At 37.1% G+C, this 12,900-nt stretch overlaps 2 protein-coding genes across 3 annotated transcripts; one reads left to right on the top strand and one right to left on the bottom strand.

Moving 5' to 3' along the window:
- Positions 1–158: 158 nt before the first annotated feature.
- LOC109984758 (testis-expressed protein 26-like) lies at positions 159–3,749 on the bottom strand. The gene is made up of 7 exons (XM_065960654.1): positions 3,576–3,749; positions 2,777–2,858; positions 2,511–2,673; positions 2,233–2,389; positions 1,894–2,070; positions 581–742; positions 159–478 (listed from the first exon to the last, which is right to left on the bottom strand). The coding sequence occupies exons 1-7, from the start codon at positions 3,586–3,588 to the stop codon at positions 345–347; spliced, it is 888 nt and encodes a 295-aa protein (XP_065816726.1). The 5' UTR covers positions 3,589–3,749; the 3' UTR covers positions 159–344.
- A 1,809-nt stretch (positions 3,750–5,558) lies between these two features.
- LOC109984753 (high mobility group-T protein) lies at positions 5,559–8,219 on the top strand. Of its 2 annotated transcripts, XM_020634876.3 has the most exons (6): positions 5,586–5,716; positions 6,579–6,606; positions 6,867–7,022; positions 7,127–7,272; positions 7,366–7,540; positions 7,653–8,219. In XM_020634876.3, exons 2-6 carry the CDS (start codon positions 6,601–6,603, stop codon positions 7,782–7,784), a joined length of 615 nt encoding a protein of 204 aa, XP_020490532.1. In that variant the 5' UTR covers positions 5,586–5,716; positions 6,579–6,600; the 3' UTR covers positions 7,785–8,219. The 2 variants fall into 2 exon arrangements, with proteins under 2 accessions (XP_020490533.1, XP_020490532.1); XM_020634877.3 differs by lacking the exon at positions 6,579–6,606 and having other exon boundaries at positions 5,559–5,716.
- The last annotated feature ends 4,681 nt before the right edge of the window (positions 8,220–12,900 follow it).

The following is a 12,900-nucleotide window of genomic DNA, read 5'->3' on the forward strand; positions in this document are numbered from 1 at the left end:
GTTTAAAAGTATTGCGTCTGATGATATTTTATGTAGATAGAACCAAAATATCAGTTAAACAACGCAAATCATTCTATTTTATCGAGCAAATACAGCCTGCACGTCCGATAATACGAAGAAATTATGCAATGAAGCTAAAGGGAGACAAATATCTTCTCACCATGTACAAATGTTTAATTTTGATAACACACAGTTCACAAAAATGACACAACAAATGCATTCAAGCCACTCACAATACATTGTATCATGTTATTAATGCAATTTCCCTGCTTCCATGAAACACACACACACACACACACACACGCACACACACACACCAAAGATACTAACATGGGCATTGAGGTTTATTGTGGTCCTGGCCAGCTTGATATCCGCTCTGGTGCGCAGGAATCAGGCACAACTGCAGGAAGCTTATTCACTCCTTCCTTGTTGTTTGGTTGAGCACCTTTACTCATAACTGTTTTCACAGTTTTCTTTTCTGCAAAATCACAAGACACAAAACATGGTTAGCTGTCTCAAAAACAGTGAGCAACTCTAATGCTGAAACTCACGTCACTCAGAGGCTTAAGTTGATACTAACCCTCCTCAGGTAAAACATTTTGTAACTGCTGCAGCTCCTGTGGCAGCAGAGACTTTAGCACACCAGAGACATCAGCCACTCTCTTTCCATAGAACGTGTCATAGTTTGTCAAATCATATCTTTTTTGTTGAGTATCGAAGTGCCTCTTCACAACCGTTGGAACTAACGCACAGAGGACAACATATTAAACATCGTTAGGCTTAGTGAATCTACCATATTTACACAGTGAGCAGACATTTTTCTCTGAAATCACAAAGAGGACTTATAAATCTAATGATATTTGACTGCTGTATGTAAGTTTACATGTAAGTATGTAAATCATCTAAGTGTAGGGAATCTGATGAACTGTTTTCATTGCACTGCTTCTCACTTGATCAGCAACTGAAAAGAAAATTGATGACAAAAAATTGTCTGAAGATAAAACATCACATGTTGTCTTATCATCGACAAACAGCTGTGGCACAACAGATAATCTTAGAACCATAGACTGTATATTAAAATGGACAGAGAAACAACCACCTGGGAGTTAAGCCAAAATACTCTCTCCCTGCTGACTGGTAGCAGTATAGGTCATAACCCCTCCCTCCTTTATGTTAACATAGGTCAAACTATAAGAATCAGAAATACATGTCAAATGTTTTTTTTGTCAAACCTAGATTCTTTTGATATAGTTACCATGCCGATTGATGTCCAAGTGTTCATTTTTCTGAGTAGTTTTGTTTATGATTTGGTTATTTGATATAAACGAGCAGATGTGGCCTAGCGTCATGATCGAGTGTTGCAGAATGCGGCAACTTTCAGCATTCACCGGATTTTCTTAACAGGACGCAATGTGGACAAAAATCAGTGATCAAAACCGATTTCTATATGACAATGCTCGAAAAACATTAATACTGTTTGTAAGCAAAAATTACAGTAAATGCTGGGGGGGGGGGGGGGGATAACATGCACCAAACAGGGACTACTGCGACAGAGTACAACACTGAGCCAAACTAGCTCATTTTAAGTCTGTCTTATCTTAGTGCTCAGTGGTACTCATATTATATAAGAGTTTTAGAGCATAAACACATTTTTCAAACAGGTCGCAAACAGATTAGTTTGCTAAGGTGGTTGGATGTTAACGCCAGCTGTTTTCTTTGGATAACAAAATGCTGTTTGATCTTGACATATGAATTTGACTAACTAAGTAAAAAAAAGTCCTTGTGGGAGAATGAAGAATCTAAATCTGAATTAAAATGGTCACGTGTCCCTCTGGATTTTCATGATCAATTGTCTCACTTATGGATCAAAGATATGATATTATTATACCGTACCGATACCATGACAGGGCCCTTTAAGATCTGCGTTGAAGCTGTGATTGCAAAGCAGTCCTGTTTTTTGTTTAGGCTTGCAGTGACTGTCCCTCATCTCTGTGTCAGCAGAGAGCAGCGCTTCACGCCTGCTGTACAGAGGTGCAAGTCTTCCTCCTTCATTATAAGCATGATCATAACCTGTCAAACAAGTTCCACAGTCAGAGGACAACAAGCTGCAGAGAAAATAATGTGATTACATTGATGGCTTGATTTGTGACTGCCTGCATGCTTGAGTATCATTAGTTATGCAGTTCAGACACCTTTTCTGTACCGAAGCCTTAACCAATAGATATACCCTACCTTGGGGCATTCCCATGAAGTCACATCTGTAAGTAGAGCAGTACTGGGCTGTCAAGGCCTTACGGATCACACCTTGAGATGGAGGACATTTCCAAGGGAAGCTGACATAGTCTCTGCTCCGTGCAGCCTCCCTGGGAAGCCTCCAAATCATAAAAGACTTTGGGAAAAACAAAATGATTTAAAGGTTGTAATACACCAATGAGAGGTTATGCGAGTTCATCTTCATGGCACTCATCTGTGAATCTGAAAATTGAGGCTAATACAGCCTAAATACCAACCTGACTGGGATGTGGGTTGTTTCTCCTCTGCCCAGAGGCTGTTCCTGTGCGAATATTTTCAGGTTTGCGGACTGGCCTCCAGCAAAAATCATTTTTATAAACAGTTGAACCAAGGGGTCCAGACCGGGAAAAGGAGTCTATAAATGAAGTGGACGTTGGGCTCCTGCAGAAATGCATCAACAAATACATATAATTACACACAAAAATCACACTAATTCCGTATTCCTATTCTGAAATTTAACAAAAGGCACACGAACTGAACTCACAACAGCATCTCTGCTGAGTTCGGCCGGTAGACAAATTGTCTTTTATTGGATGTTTCATATGGATCCCACCACTGTTTGCTCTCTAAGGAAAACAAACACAATTGTTAACCTAAATTTTTGGTATAGTTTACAGCTGATACATAAGGCTACAGTTAACAAGCTGTGTTTCCTCTATGCTTGAAAAGTCTTTTTAAATAATTCCCAACAAGTCGAGACAGTAAACACACCAACAGACACATCTTACTTTAACATTCACATCAGATATTCCACCTATGTTGTGTTAAGACTTGAGGTCAGAAAATAGGCCTACTTGGATTTATACATGCAGAATACATACTTTCTTGTTGTCTTATAGTATATTAAACTTTACTGCAAGACAAATTTGCTTCACATTTGCCAAGACAATTAAAGATGATTATTTCAGTTCACCAAACTATGCAACAATTTGCATGTTTTATATAATAATGTAAAATAAATAAAATGTTTTTGTAGTTTTCATTGTTTTGCCTTAGTGAAAGTTAACCAGACTAAACAGAAGTGAACCCTTTGTGTCCTAGGATGCAAATTTACAAAGAGGTGAGTGGGGCATTACAATCAGACTTACATTACTGTTATAGAAAATGACAGTAACTGTGGGAGAAATTACATTTTAAAAGTGAATTAAATAATACTGTGGATTTGTTAGTTCTGGAAAAAAAAGACAATCTTTCACAGCATAAAGCGTCTTGATACAAACTGAGTAAATAAAACAAGGTCTATATGAAATGCGAAGAAATGAAAAGATATTTGTTAACATTACCTTGTGTTGCCATGTTGGCCAGTGTTTTGGCCGGCTATCTTTGATTGTTTTCCGTGGAACAAAAACCTATTATTTCCTCTCCCAGATAAAAGTTTGCTTTGTATGGCTTGCTGAATTGACTACCAAATTTCAGCAAGTGTGAATTTAACAAAGATGGCTTCCAGGTAGCCTATGTGTTCTGTCTGAACCGAGACAGAGAGCTGAACAGGAGGTTGCTGGGTGCTGTGGTTATGGAGACATACAACATTTGAATGTCCACTGTGAGCTGCTCAGTAGGGGACATGCTGCATTAAAAATTCAACAATTGAAAGGATGCTTTATTTTTCACAGTGTCTGTTTTTTGTATTGCTGGAATACAAATGCATTTATTTTGGTTTTAATCTTTTGAGAAGGAATTGCTAACACTTTAACAACCCTCTAAATGTGAATAAAAAGTGACTTTTAAAAAGTCACAACAATTTTTAGGGATTTTTGAGGGTTAAATGTGGAGAAATCTTGCTGTTATTTGTAGTGTGCGCAACTTTACAATATGATATAACATTACATAATTTGATACTTTACAGATAGGGATGGTAAGTCCACATTAATCTCTTTATATTAAGGATAGCCTTGGCCTACTCATGAATTGCTGTCACTTTAACATCACTAGCCCATATATAGGCTGGTGTTATACTTTGCATGAAAATATCAATAAAGTAATTTTACTCTATTTGACATGGGGTGCCGATTGTAAAGTTGCGCACACTACAAATAACAAGATTTCTCCACATTTAGCCCTAAAACATTCCTAAAAATGTTAAGACACTTTTTATTCACATTCATTGAAATATTTGTGAACTTTGTCATATTTATTTTTTGAGAATAAAAATTTGATATAATTTCATTGGCAAATATAAACGTTAAATATTATATCTAAATCTTAATGTTAAATATAAATGTTAAAAATACATGTCCTGATTCTAAATATTTAGTTTAGATTCTAAATATTTAGCTACGTTTATAAATATTTAGTTTAAATTCTAAATATTTAGCTTTGATCCTATATATTTAGCTAAGATTGAAAATATATATTTTTAAATATTTATAATCTAAACTCAATATTTAGCTTTTAAATTTCTGAATATATAGCTTAGACTCTAAATTTAGCTAATATGCAAATTGATGCTACCGCCCACCGGAAGCACCAAAAATAAAAGTTAAATGAAGCGATACAGCTTCAGCGCATATTCCATAATAGCTCAATATTTAGAAATCTTAGCTAAACATGAAATGTAAAGTTAAATATTTTGAAATCAAAGCTACATATTTAGTTTAGATTATAAATATATAGCTTTGATTATACATATTTTCAATCTTAGCTAAATATATAGGATCAAAGCTAAATATTTAGAATATAAACTAAATATGTAGAATCAAGACTTGTATTTTTTAACATTTATATATAACATTAAACAGATATATAATATTTAACATTTAAGATATAATATTCAACATTAACATTTGCCAATGAAATTATCTTAAATCTTATTATCTACATTTTTATCAAATAGCTGAGCTATTTTTTTTTTTAAATCTATTTTTCAGCATCTATTTTTTGTACATTCTTAATTTTTATTTTTATATTTAAATTGTGCTGTGTTCACTTTTTGTTTGCAATCTTTGCTCTTTGCTGCTGTAACACTGTAAACCTCCCCGTTGTGGGACAAATAAAGGATTATTTTATTTTATCTAATCTTAAATTTATAAAATGGATGGTAAACCTACATTAATCTCTTTATAATCAGGATAGCACTTGGCCTACTCATAATGCAGTCGGATAATAGCTTCTGTTTACAATGAGAAGCGGATGATTGCAGAACCTACACAGACCTCTTCACTGCACTGAAAGTAGGGCGTTTACTGTTTTTGTTATTCAAGTTTAGCGCCATCGCTCCGCGGCGAGTGTCCAATCAGATGCCTCGACGAGTAGCAGGCAGCCAATGTCCGAGCAGCCGTGGTCCAAGCACGTAAACAGGGTAGGGGTAAACACACGGAGGGACCCTCGCAGCCAAAAGACCGCGCACTGACTGACGCTGCTTTGCTTTCCGTCCCATTGTTTGAGACGAACAGACGTACCACTGGCCTTCTGTAGCTCTGTAGGGGTAAGCGCAATGTTTTATGCTTTTTTTTTTTTAATTTTTCTCTTAACAAAATAAGAAAAAGACACACCTGCTTATTCCGTTATGATTATAAGTAAAAGTGCCTGCGTGATGGGTTTGCACAGTGTACATACGGGTTATTACATATGTTTGGTTGCATGACTGGGCTGTAAAGGATGCACGCCTAGCTGCGTAGTTATTTAAAGCAGGCGTTTGCAGACTTGATTTGGGGATTAAAACTGAAATGCAATAAAGGTTAAAACACAAGAGACCCAGCCGATGAAAAAAAAACCCACCACTTAGCACTGATTTGCGTTAGCGGGCTAGCAGCGACGAGCTAACTCGGTAGCCCCTCCTGTGTTAGCAGCTAGAGGGTGAACGTAGGTTAATACGACGATCTGCAGCTGAGGAAAACACTGTGTAGTTCATGCAAGCTGGGAAAACATTATCAACGTGTTCATCGCTGTGTTAAAAAATCATTTTTAAATTACGTTTATAAACAAAGCTAGTTGAACTGGTCGTGAATTAGGCCGCATGAACGCGTGGGTTTTCTTTTTTTTTTTTTTTTTTTTTTTTGAAAACCGCCTGCTAGCCTTTGTTAGCAATCAAATCAGCCATTTTAATAATCGTCCCATGAAATGAGCTCCGGTGGACGCCACCTCGCTGGTTAGCTTAGCATGAAGCTAGAAAAAGCGAGAGTACACAAAGCATCACCCGAGCTAACAAGCTAGAGAGGATATCAAAAGGCGTTGTGAAGCTGATGTGTTCATATTGCGACATGTTTTTTTTGTATCATTGGATGGGAGGCTAAATTAAGCATAATTAAAAAATAATATATATATAATTTTTTTTTTTTTTTCACAAGATTTGCACTATCCAACAAGAACATGCAAGTAAGAACAGCAAAATAACATTTATTCAAAGTTGCATGTGTGCATTTTCATACAATGGATTATCACTCATCCCAGACCCCTCCCCCCCCCCTCCTCCTCCTCCTCCCCCTCACCACCACCCGATTTAAACAATAGATGGATCTTACAAATCAAGAAGCAGACATTTACTGATTCTTTATACATTGTGTATGTTTTTTTATTTTTTTTTTAAAGATTTGTTTTTCTATTTTCTTTCCCCTTTTTTTTTTTTTTTTTTTTAGAAATTCAAGATGGTTAAGGATCCAACTAAGCCGAAAGGCAAAATGTCCTCGTATGCCTACTTTGTGCAAACATGCAGAGAGGAGCATAAGAAAAAACATCCCGAAGCCTCTGTCAACTTTTCAGAGTTCTCCAAGAAATGCTCCGAGCGGTGGAAGGTAAAACATTCAAATTTATTGTACAAAAAAATACAAAATTTAAATTTTATTTTAAGTGGTGTTTGTTATTTAGGTGGTTTGAACTTGTTTTCTTTTCCCAAAAGACAATGTCTTCCAAAGAGAAAGGCAAGTTTGAAGACAAGGCCAAGCTAGACAAGGTTCGATATGACAGGGAAATGAAGACTTACATTCCCCCCATGGGCACCAAGAGGAAGCGATTCAAGGACCCCAATGCCCCCAAGAGACCACCGTATGTGTCCTTATAAACGTATAGATTTTCTTTTACATTAAATGCAAAGTGCATTATCAGTTCTGAAACATAGTTATTTTTTCTTTTCTACAGGTCTGCATTCTTCCTTTTCTGTGCCGACTTTCGCGCCAAGGTAAAGGCTGAGACTCCTGGACTTTCCATCGGGGACACAGCAAAGAAGCTGGGACAGATGTGGAATGAGTCTACTCCGGAGGAAAAGCAGCCTTATGAGAAGAAGGCATCCAAGTTGAAGGAGAAATACGACAAGGTAAATGTAGTAAGCTAGACTTGAAATATCTCGTCGTCTGTAGGTCAGGAGTCAGAAAATGATCTATTTAGCTTTGATGAATGTAAATTAACCTTTTTTCAATCCACACTAGGATGTTGTTGCCTACCGCACAAAGGGCAAAGTGGATTCCGCACCGGCTGCTGCAGCAGATGACGATGATGACGAGGATGATGAGGAGGAGGGAGACGATGATGAAGATGATGATGATGACGATGATGAGTAGATTGCACAGGGTTGGAACCTGAAATTTTGTTTATGCCATATAACCCTAATGTACTCAATTCACCATCTTGAAACAGAAAACAAATTGGACAATGTGTATATTTAATGTTTTTAAGATGTACAGTGTTATTCTCCTTCTTTGTAAAGTTAACACTACATAACTTAAGTTTGGGATTTTCTAGTGGTAGCTCTTTATCCCTGCCATACTATGTACCAATTTAGGAGGACTTCAAATCGGTATTAAAGTATGTAGTCTTTAGGTGTTACAACTCAAAAATGAGATTTCTGAGTTGGTAGTGTATTTTTCTTTACTTTGAAAAATATTTTTTTATGTGATGTCCCAATGTCTTTTTATTCTTTGAATACCACTCTAATATCAAATGCAGCTGTTGACATTCAACAATGTCTTCAATAAAGGTCGTTTTTTTTAAAAGAAGTTGTTTCCTTCATTTTTTTCACATCTCAACAGCTCCAAGGAAACAGTCATTTATCAACAATCAAATGTGTAAAACAAATAATTACACAGGGATCTACAGCTTTCAAAATATTAAAAGTATCACTGACGAAGTGTCGAAGTATTTTACTATGTAATCAGTGCCCTACAAGTGTATTACTCTTTCTATTTAGTTTTTGTCATTGAAGCCCATCACATGAATTAGCCTGTCACACACATGGATCAAAAAAAGATGCTCAATTGTCACAAAAGAAATGTGCTTTGTGTACACCATGTCACTGAAATATGAACATTATCTAAAGGGAAGAAATAAATTGCATATGTCTGTTGATCATAATGACTCCACACCACAATTACATTTTCCATAAATATTCCCATAGAACTACATCCCCCTACACAAACAAAATAATAAAGGGTGACATAGTTAAACTCATTTATAACACGGTATGGCCATGTATAGAATAGAATTACTTTATTGATCCCAAACTGGAAAATGTGTGGAAAGCATAGTTCAGTTTAAAGTTGAATGTCAGGCAGAAAAGTAACTTCATAAGTGAAATGGTCATAAGCTTGTATAGCTTTTCTTCTGACTACTCAAAGCTCTTTTACAACACGTCACACCTAGTCTTTCACACACTGGTGGTTTGCTATGTAAAGTGTCCATCAGAAGTAACTAATCCCATTCATAGGCATTCATACGCCGCTGACAAAGCAATGGGAGCAACTTGGGGTTAAGTGTCTTATCCAAGGACACATTGCACATGTAGCTGCAGGAGCTGGGGATCGAACCCCCCCCACAAAATGTGAAATAAATCCATCCAGCCCTTTGTAGTCTGCACAAGTCTTACAACACAGGGAAAATGCTCCTTTTCAAATTTGCTCAACTTGTGATGTCTCAAGTTGGATTCTGGTATCTCCACCCATGGACTCCACCCCCAGCCGAGAACAAAACTTTTGCGCAGGTCCGCCATTTTTATTCTTGTCTGAGAGAGCTGGTTTATACAGGGTCACAAACCTCCTCTGGTGCTTGATTCATGTTATATTTTTGACCAAAGCACAGCACAGATGTTTAATTTAGACCACAGGGGGAATGTTTGAAAAGGTGGAAAAGGGGTTTAATATGTCCTCTTTAAAAGTCCATTACGGTTTGTACCAAACATACAGTGAATATGAATAACTTCCCCTTATGATACCATGTTACATTATTAAATCGACTAATCTATTCCATGCAAAAGAGACTCTTTCCAAGAACAAACAAATGTGTAAGAATTAGTCTTCTGTAATCAAAATGTCTGTTGCACATCTATTTAACTCTCACAAAGTGCTGTTAGTGTTTGTGTGGACTTTCCCAGTTAGCCCAGGCATGGATAGGCCTTTTGTAAACGTTTGCTGTGATAGAGTTCCCTCTGCGTGTAATTGGAGACAGTCTCACAGTCAGGGTGGCCTCGCAGTCCCTTTAGAAGTGTTCACATGACCATTTGTCAGACTTTCCCCAGCTGCATTGCTCTTGCCATGCAAAAAATCTTCTGCAAAGTGTTAGTAAATAATATTGAATATCGCCACACAGTGTCCTCCTTTCTGTGGGTTAAATACTGACACAGGCTTTTATCTGTATTGTTCCTGCATGTTGTTATGAGGATTCTAATTTATTGTAAAAAAGCTGTAAAATGCTGTTACCCCGTGTACTGTGTTATACAGGTTACAGTAACTGAGGTCGTACAGCAGTAATCTAATTTTGACTGAATTATAATGTTTTGGCAATACTTGTCATTTCCCAGTTTCAGTTTTGACTATGTGTGTCAGTGTCATGTCAGCTCTCTTTTGAAGCCAGTGATTCAGAGCAGCAATTTTGTTTCTTTTCTTCCCTTTCACCCAATGAATGAACGCTGTGCGGACTCTGAATGAGTCAGCCATCTGACACGCAGCAAGAAAGGCTCCCTCTAGGCCACCTTACTGGAGGTTAAAAGAATCCATTTCATCTCTACACACAGGAACCTCAAAAGCAAAATCCATGCAGAGAATATAAAACAGACTGATTCAGGAACAAACAACGATGTATGTTACTGCACATTTCTCTTTTACCAGCTAAAAAATGAAGAAATGAAGGATTTTGATTGAAGAAAGAAAGACGATGACGTGTGGACTTTTTTATTACCAGATTTTGAGGCATGTTTCTTTTTAGATACTTATAACAACAGCTAACTTTTTAATCTTAGGCATTTTGGAGGCCCAAAACAACTTTTTCTCTGTTGCAGGATTTGAATGGAGTGATGTCAAAGGGGTGTGTCAGTCAGGATTACCCGCTGAGAAGATTGAGTAATCACTATGGATACAGCTTTTATAGTTTTCCACTTGCTGGTCCAGCATGAAGTTTATGCTGTGCAGTTTCCAGGACTTCACTTTTTACTTTTGTTTTGTCATGTTTAGAATCTTTCCTTTAGATACGTTTCAATCATGACAAAGTAGGAAGAACTTGGAAGTAACCTGTACAATGGAGTCTACTGGACAATGGAGACAATATACCATTTTATTGTTTAATTTCCTGGTGAGTTACCCTTTGAATTTACTTGTAGCAGGCATGTAAGCTTGTTCCTGATACAACTTATACTAATGTATGTTTTTACTGTATACTTTTTCAGTGCATGATAATGTCAGAAATATTTACAAGCTGTGATAGCATAACTTTGGCGTTGCTAAGACAATCTATTCATAATTGAAATTCTTAAAAAAGGCAGATTTTTATGTATTAAACACTTTAATGAGAAACAGTCCATCATTACTTGTAATTCTCTTGTTCCTCAGGTGTTTAATCCTACCTCCTGTCATGAGTCTTCATCAGGTAATGCAGTGAATGTAAGCAGTGGGAGACAGTTAGCAGATATTGTCTCTGGGCAGCATATGCCCCCCTCATGGTATTTGACATCCACTGGTGCCGTGCCAAAGAAAGGCACCAGCAGCTTACAATCTCAAAACAGATGGCAAACACAGATGGCTTTCTCCAAAACTGTTTATTCATTTGAAGTGAAAGAAGACACAGCACCAGGTCAGTCATCTGTGCAGCAAGGCCTATTTCTGCACTTGAAAATAAATCACAAATGCATAATGTTTTCTGATGGTTCATTTATTACTGAAGTGAAACATGATAGAGCTTGAAATAAAGTTTAATAATTGTTATTCAAGATCATACTGTATTATATCCATAAAAGGGTTTCTTGTTTTGTGTTGACAGGAACAGTGGTGGGAAAGGTGGAAACAGTGTTTCAGGGTCTCACGCATATCACATATTCAGTGCAGGAGGATGACGGAGAAAACCTTTTCCTCCTCAGTCCCCTCTCGGGGGAGTTCCTTTTGTCCCGTAGTCTGGACTATGAGGCAAAGAGTTTTTACATACTCACCGTGGCTGTGCAGCAGGGGGACTCTCAGGTTCCCAATGTCAGGGTGTACTTCAATGTGTTGGATGTGAACGACAACCCCCCTCTTTTCAGTCAGGAGACTTTTTCTGCGTCTTTGCTGGAGGACGCCAGAGTCGGCGCTTGCTTTCTGTCCTTAGAGGTGTCAGATAAAGATGATGGTAAGTGCATCAGTAAGTAACAGCTGAAATCTAACATTCCTCCAACATTTCTCATGTACTAAAATCACTTTTTCTATGCAAAAATTAATTTGATCATGTTCTTTAAACATAAATTATAAAGGAAAGCTTTAAGTTTTACATGATTTATTTAAGCCTAAAAATTCTTTATTGTTTTGGCTCATATGCTGCAAATACAGGACTTGTTTGCACCACCACATATCTTCTTTTTTCTAAAGCACATGGGGATTTATGGGTCCAAGCAATTAAGGGTGGTCAAATTGACAATTCTCATTGCGGTGCACAGTTCACAGAAAGCTAATGAGTTTCTGTAACCATGTATTGATAGGATTTTTCCCCTCAGAGATATACTATACACATCTCCGCAATTGGCATACAAATTATCAACAATCTTTGAGTTTATTGTAGAAATATAAATGATTCCAAGGAATAACAGCACCACATTAATTGTTTTGACCTGCACATTTTCCCTGTGCTGTGTAAGGAAAAGGATGGTTGACTCTGAGAATGAAGCCTGTCAAGTAATAAGTGTAGTATAGCATAGTTAATATTAACACATTTGTTGGCTACACAGGTTAACATCATAGTCATATTCAAAATAAATCTTATTTATCTATATTTTAACTGCCATTAAGTAACTATGTCATTCAGCTAATACGATTAGCATACACACTTATAGCAGCAAAAAGGTCTTGGTATCAGTGTGACTCATGCAAAGTACAACTCTTTTTTTTCCTCTTGATTTATATTGAAAAATTATTGAGATGTATCATTTGTGATCACAATGTATTAATGTATTATCATGTTCCCCCTGTCAGATGAAAATGGGGACCTAAAACTGAGAGTGGTTGATGGAGATGAAGAGGATGTGTTCTTCATAAACTCTGCTGGGAGTTTATGCCTGAAAACAGAGTTAGACAGGGAGAGACAGTCCTCCTACAACCTGACTGTTACAGCCAATGACTGTGTCCAGCCAGTGTCTTCACAGCTCACCAGCTCAGCCCGTGTTGTTGTGTTGGTCGATGATATCAACGACAATGCTCCACTGTTTGTGTCAGCCAAAAAGTTCAATAT

Source organism: Labrus bergylta, chromosome 11, assembly GCF_963930695.1.
Source record: "Labrus bergylta chromosome 11, fLabBer1.1, whole genome shotgun sequence".
In the NCBI taxonomy this organism is placed as follows: Eukaryota; Metazoa; Chordata; class Actinopteri; order Labriformes; family Labridae; genus Labrus; species Labrus bergylta.

What these genes read in the sequence shown, in the direction of transcription:
- LOC109984758 (XM_065960654.1), bottom strand. An exon ending in CTTCATGGGAATGCCCCAAG is followed by an intron (nt 2,071 to 2,232) that starts GTAGGGTATATC and finishes CTTGTTTGACAG; the next exon opens with GTTATGATCATGCTTATAAT. An exon ending in AGGGCCCTGTCATGGTATCG is followed by an intron (nt 743 to 1,893) that starts GTACGGTATAAT and finishes TCTGTGCGTTAG; the next exon opens with TTCCAACGGTTGTGAAGAGG.
- LOC109984753 (XM_020634876.3), top strand. An exon ending in AATGCTCCGAGCGGTGGAAG is followed by an intron (nt 7,023 to 7,126) that starts GTAAAACATTCA and finishes TTTTCCCAAAAG; the next exon opens with ACAATGTCTTCCAAAGAGAA. An exon ending in TGAAGGAGAAATACGACAAG is followed by an intron (nt 7,541 to 7,652) that starts GTAAATGTAGTA and finishes AATCCACACTAG; the next exon opens with GATGTTGTTGCCTACCGCAC.